This window comes from Homarus americanus, unplaced genomic scaffold (assembly GCF_018991925.1).
Source record: "Homarus americanus isolate GMGI-L3 unplaced genomic scaffold, GMGI_Hamer_2.0 scaffold23986, whole genome shotgun sequence".
Classification (NCBI taxonomy): Eukaryota; Metazoa; Arthropoda; class Malacostraca; order Decapoda; family Nephropidae; genus Homarus; species Homarus americanus.
Genome location: NW_024744023.1, coordinates 30,293 through 37,187, shown reverse-complemented (window position 1 = coordinate 37,187; position 6,895 = coordinate 30,293). Strand labels below are relative to the sequence as shown.

At 38.2% G+C, this 6,895-nt stretch overlaps 1 protein-coding gene across 1 annotated transcript; it reads left to right on the top strand.

The window, feature by feature from the left end:
- The first annotated feature begins 270 nt into the window (after positions 1-270).
- LOC121877617 lies at positions 271-6,439 on the top strand. The gene is made up of 4 exons (XM_042383422.1): positions 271-314; positions 3,874-4,081; positions 5,276-5,398; positions 5,915-6,439. Exons 2-4 carry the CDS (start codon positions 3,906-3,908, stop codon positions 6,033-6,035), a joined length of 420 nt encoding a protein of 139 aa, XP_042239356.1. The 5' UTR covers positions 271-314; positions 3,874-3,905; the 3' UTR covers positions 6,036-6,439.
- Positions 6,440-6,895: the final 456 nt, after the last annotated feature.

Genomic DNA, 6,895 nt, shown 5'->3' with positions numbered 1-6,895 from the left:
TTGGCAGTGACGTCATACTTAAGGGGCACCAAGTCATTAATGTTAACTCATTTGTATAGTGGAGTTAATACAGTGGTTCATCAACAAGGTGTTCAGGTGTACTCAGGTGTAGAGTACCTTCATCAACAGGTAAATCTCTATACCTGTCATTTATGTATATTGTCACTCTTAAATGTTTCTATAAAATATGGATGAGAAACTCGGCGGTGTAGTGATGCATTGTGGGAGTTGGGGTGAAGGGGGGGGGGAGTGTTTATATTGGCCTGCGAGGAGGAGGAGAAGCACAACACTATTACTAGTACACCTGTACACAGGTGAGTATTGTGTGTCAAGCGAAGTGTATTAGTAAACTTATACCCCGCCATAACCGAGTTGTTAGACCATCACAACACGTGACCAATATAACCTGTAGTTAACATTAACAAGTTATACCTGGTAGTGGTAGTACTGTAATATAGACCATCACAACACGTGACCAATATAACTTGTGTTAACATTAACAAGTTATACCTGGTAGTGGTAGTACTGTAATATAGACCATCACAACACGTGACCAATATAACCTGTAGTTAACATTAACAAGTTATACCTGGTAGTGGTAGTACTGTAATATAGACCATCACAACACGTGACCAATATAACTTGTAGTTAACATTAACAAGTTATACCTGGTAGTGGTAGTACTGTAATATAGACCATCACAACACGTGACCAATATAACTTGTAGTTAATCATTAACAAGTTATACCTGGTAGTGGTAGTACTGTAATATAGACCATCACAACACGTGACCAATATAACTTGTAGTTACATTAACAAGTTATACCTGGTAGTGGTAGTACTGTAATATAGACCATCACAACACGTGACCAATATAACTTGTTGTTAACATTAACAAGTTATACCTGGTAGTGGTAGTACTGTAATATAGACCATCACAACACGTGACCAATATAACCTGTAGTTAACATTAACAAGTTATACCTGGTAGTGGTAGTACTGTAATATAGACCATCACAACACGTGACCAATATAACTTGTTGTTAACATTAACAAGTTATACCTGGTAGTGGTAGTACTGTAATATAGACCATCACAACACGTGACCAATATAACTTGTTGTTAACATTAACAGGTTATACCTGGTAGTGGTAGTACTGTAATATAGACCATCACAACACGTGACCAATATAACTTGTTGTTAACATTAACAAGTTATACCTGGTAGTGGTAGTACTGTAATATAGACCATCACAACACGTGACCAATATAACTTGTTGTTAACATTAACAGGTTATACCTGGTAGTGGTAGTACTGTAATATAGACCATCACAACACGTGACCAATATAACTTGTAGTTAACATTAACAAGTTATACCTGGTAGTGGTAATACTGTAATATAGATCATCACAACACGTGACCAATATAACTTGTAGTTAACATTAACAAGTTATACCTGGTGGTGGTAGTACTGTAATATAGACCATCACAACACGTGACCAATATAACTTGTAGTTAACATTAACAAGTTATACCTGGTAGTGGTAGTACTGTAATATAGATCATCACAACACGTGACCAATATAACTTGTTGTTAACATTAACAAGTTATACCTGGTAGTGGTAGTACTGTAATATAGACCATCACAACACGTGACCAATATAACTTGTAGTTATCATTAACAAGTTATACCTGGTAGTGGTAGTACTGTAATATAGACCATCACAACACGTGACCAATATAACTTGTTGTTAACATTAACAAGTTATACCTGGTAGTGGTAGTACTGTAATATAGACCATCACAACACGTGACCAATATAACTTGTAGTTATCATTAACAAGTTATACCTGGTAGTGGTAGTACTGTAATATAGACCATCACAACACGTGACCAATATAACTTGTATTTAACATTAACAAGTTATACCTGGTAGTGGTAGTACTGTAATATAGACCATCACAACACGTGACCAATATAACTTATAGTTAACATTAACAAGTTATACCTGGTAGTGGTAGTACTGTAATATAGACCATCACAACACGTGACCAATATAACTTGTAGTTAACATTAACAAGTTATACCTGGTAGTGGTAGTACTGTAATATAGACCATCACAACACGTGATCAATATAACTTGTAGTTAACATTAACAAGTTATACCTGGTAGTGGTAGTACTGTAATATAGACCATCACAACACGTGACCAATATAACTTGTAGTTAACATTAACAAGTTATACCTGGTAGTGGTAGTACTGTAATATAGACCATCACAACACGTGACAATATAACTTGTAGTTAACATTAACAAGTTATACCTGGTAGTGGTAGTACTGTAATATAGACCATCACAACACGTGACCAATATAACTTGTAGTTAACATTAACAAGTTATACCTGGTAGTGGTAGTACTGTAATATAGACCATCACAACACGTGACCAATATAACTTGTAGTTAACATTAACAAGTTATACCTGGTAGTGGTAGTACTGTAATATAGACCATCACAACACGTGACCAATATAACTTGTAGTTAACATTAACAAGTTATACCTGGTAGTGGTAGTACTGTAATATAGACCATCACAACACGTGACCAATATAACTTGTAGTTAACATTAACAAGTTATACCTGGTAGTGGTAGTACTGTAATATAGACCATCACAACACGTGACAATATAACTTGTTGTTAACATTAACAAGTTTTACCTGGTAGTGGTAGTCTCTCACTTTCTAACGTTTGACAATAATGTTAAAAATATTTGTATGGGCTGTAGTCGGTAATTAACATACAGAGCGTGATACACGCCGCCAGTTACATGTATAAACATACACACAATATACCAACAACCTTCCCTCAAGTTAAGTTATACTGTTTATTGTACAGCACAATACTGTACAGTACAGCACAGTGCAGGGCAGTACTGAAAGGTACAGTACAGCACAGTGCAGGACAGTACTAAAAGGTACAGTACAGCACAGTGCAGGACAGTACTGAAAGGTACAGTACAGCACAGCGCGGTACAGTACTAAAAGGTACAGTACAGCACAGTGCAGGACAGTACTGAAAGGTACAGTACAGCACAGCGCGGTACAGTACTAAAAGGTACAGTACAGCACAGTGCAGGACAGTACTGAAAGGTACAGTACAGCACAGTGCAGTACAGTACTAAGAGGTATAGTACAGCACAGTACTGTATAGTACAGCACAGCGCAGTACAGTACTAAAAGGTACAGTATTGCATAGTACAGCATAGTGCAGTGCAGTGCAGTACTGTTTAGTACAGCACAGCGCAATACAGTACTAAAAGGTACAGTATTGCATAGTACAGCATAGTGCAGTGCAGTGCAGTACTGTTTAGTACAGCACAGTGCAGTGCAGTGCAGTACTGTTTAGTACAGCACAGCGCAGTACAGTACTATATATTACGGTACAGTACAGTATCCGCTATTACTTTTTAACTTGTTCTCAAAAGCTGAAGATAATGAGGCAAATTAAACAGTGTAACATAATTATTACTATTATTATTATTATTATTATTATTATTTATGATGGTCATTTATCATCCACGAAATTGTTTGAAATGTTTACCTTTTGTTAAGTTTTCTTATTATGAGTATTGTTGTTAACATGTTTACACTTATCAGGTGTTACGACTGGTCCTACGAGATCGGCTAAAACAGAATTAATGATGTATGTTACTTTTACTAATTCATATCAAGATGTAACTAAGGTGAAAACATAAACAATTATTATTACTGCTAACATGAACGTTAAACATTTCATATTATATTCTAAGTCGTAGGAGATAACTATTATATGTGATAATAAACACTTTATTAACCCACAAAACTTGTTCAGTTGTTACAGAGAAGTGAACAAGTTGTTTGAGGATGAAGTACATGTTGACGCTGCTGGTGGTGACCGTCACGGTTGTGGGAGCAATAGACAACAAAACTGCTCCGGTAGATCCAGTGATCCTTCCGTGTGTCTCCCACACCATGAAACTCGGCGATGTGGTCTTGGTGCAGTCACCAGGTTACCCCGCCCGCCTGACCAACAAGAGCAGGTAAGATCATCCCCAGTTCACCTTCACACGTACACCATAACACTACAGGTACACCATAACAATACAGGTAGTCTCAGGTCAATATGTTTGTGCTGTTGCTTCAGTTAAATACATGTTCACGTCTGCAGTCATATTAACGTAAGTTACTGTAACTTTTAAACGAGGATCCTCAAGGTGTTTAATGTTTCTCTTAAATTAAAGGTGTTCCAATATGTCTAAGACCAGGGTTGCCATACGTCCGTATTTTCCCGGACATGTCCTCCATTTAGGTCTCGAAATCTTCATCCAGAAGGAATTTTTAAAATTCTTCAAAAGTCCGGAATTTCAGCTTCCATCATTTTCTCCACGGAAAGAAACATGAAACTGTAATGACGAGAGAGAGAGAGAGAGACTGTGAGAGAGGGGAGGTGGAAACAGTAGAGATCTTGTTCAGTTCTCGTCAGCTGATAAGTCACGTGTACGCCTGTACGGTGGTGTCAACTTAGCTGCTAGCAGTTTTTGGGGTAAACTGTAGTGCCATGTACTGCTTTTCCTTGTTCTTCAGCCACGCGCATTATTATATTATTTTATATTTAGTTGCTATTACAGCCATAAATGAAATGTTGAAAGTATACCATTTTTTTCTTATGGCTTTTTTTACACGGTAGCGTTTGTTTTTCTTGTCCTGCTTTTAAGGCATTTTAGCAATTTCCAACCACAATCTAGCCACTTTCCTTATATTATTTACGTGTGTCGACAACTATGACGGTGGCCGGTGGTTGGCCAGTCTTTAACCTGCAGTGACAGTGTTTGATCTTAGTCTTTGTTGTGGGTTTGTCGCTTGGTGCCACAGCTAGTGCTTACGATTTGTTGTACTTTTCCAGAGCATAAAACGGTCACGGCTGCATCAAGGTTACATAGCGCCAAAGTGTGTGCCAGGCAAGGGGGGGGGCGGCTGATGTCTTCGGGAACGTCCTCTTTTTTTAATGTTCAGATATGACAACCCTATCTAAGACACAATACCAAGATGACAAACTAAATGGCGTCTAAACTGTAACCTTCCCGAGGATACAAAGACGATTACAGTTGTTAGTTCTACCTGTGTTCCTCTAACATTATTACCACCACAGGTGTTACTTCCACCAACACCTGTATTCCTCTAAGATTATTCCGTCTTCCACAATAACGTCTACAGGTGTTCACTCCTTCCCACAGTTGTCAACAGAATATCGTCTGCCAGTCACTGAGTGCCAAGCTTGGAGTCGCCTGCGAAGTATTTAACCTGGAAGACTGTGACAATGAACGACTCATCATATCCTACGACACCACTTCCTCCACGTATGTGTTACCCGGTACAACACCACCACCACCACCACCTCTACTACTGTTACTCTTACTACCTTTACTACAAACTAAAAAAAACAACTTTTACTGCTATTGTTATTATACAATGCAAATAGTATTACAATACCGGTTCTCCTTAAAATTACACTACTACTACTACTACAACAACTACTGCTTCTGTGTGTGATATTGACAGTAACATTAGTAGTTACTGGACATAAAGACAATATGTGATCCAGTCATAACAATACTTGCATTATTTTTATCTATCATTAAACCTTTACTTTTGATGTTGGTAATATTATCAAGTAATAACACTCTTACTAACTTCTGATGCTTCAATAACTATTACTTTAATTACAACCACTAACACATTATTACTCCTGTTACCTCGAATACTTTGTCTCCTCAGTCTGAGCATAAACTGATAATAATACCTCACTATAACCTCCTGCCTGTCACTATAACCAGCCAATGTTAATTACTATATGATGGCGTTATCCTCAACAGACTCTGCGGGAATGTTAAACCTAACGGCGTCTTCCCCACCAACGCGATGAAACTCGAATTCATAACCAAAGGCGTGAATGACTCCACTGGGTACAATTGTTCCATCACGTGCCTAAGATAACAAACCAATGACCAACTACAACAAGTAGTGTGAGAAGCAGCTGCCTCTCTCTTACCTGCACCACGACTACCAGGACCACTATGAGGAATTCCTTGGGATTTGTTCATCTGAAGGAGTGACATGCTAGTGTTCCAGGCTTCACTAACCCCCGGACCCGGAAACCTGACCAAACCTTCCTATGTCAGCCTGGCCTAATGTAACCTGTCCCTTAATGACCTAACCCACCTATCCCCAGCAAACCCTAAATTTATCACCTCGAACATGACCCAATGTAACCTAACCAATACAGCACTTTATAGAGACATGTCATCACTACTTGTGTAAGACTTTATCAAGACATTATATATTATCTATTAATCATTTAGAGAATATTGGCAGAATATAATAAAATATTGCACAGCAAACACTGTTTATGTATATAACCTAAACAACTGAAGAAAGCCAACCAATAATAAATACAGTCCAGTACAGTACAGTACCCTACTGTACTGTACTGTACTGTACTGTACTGTACTGTACACAAGTTTGTAATATCTCAAGTGAGGTCTCGTAGGCAGACCATAAGAGAATTATAATTTAGTGTAAAAGTAATGATTATGGTGACTCACTAAGTCACATTATCCACTGTGTTTACTCCTCTTGAGGGCTGGATCATGGGTCACACAGAGTGAAGCTAGATATACCCACACCTGCCTCCATATATCCTCAACCCACACACGTAGGGAGGGTGTGTCTTGTTCTCTGTCAAGAAGACTCTTATGGTAGTGTAAACCTCAGCTTTACACACAACAGATAAGCAGCGTTACTTATACAGCGTCGACTTACATAATATCATGACCCTTTCTCTTGAGACCTCTATT

Bases quoted from the DNA above. Each gene is read 5' to 3' on its own strand.
- LOC121877617 (XM_042383422.1), top strand. From the start codon at position 3,906: ATGAAGTACATGTTGACGCTGCTGGTGGTGACCGTCACGGTTGTGGGA. The intron at 4,082-5,275 runs GTAAGATCATCC...TCCTTCCCACAG, and splicing joins CGCCTGACCAACAAGAGCAG to TTGTCAACAGAATATCGTCT. The intron at 5,399-5,914 runs GTATGTGTTACC...TATCCTCAACAG, and splicing joins TACGACACCACTTCCTCCAC to ACTCTGCGGGAATGTTAAAC.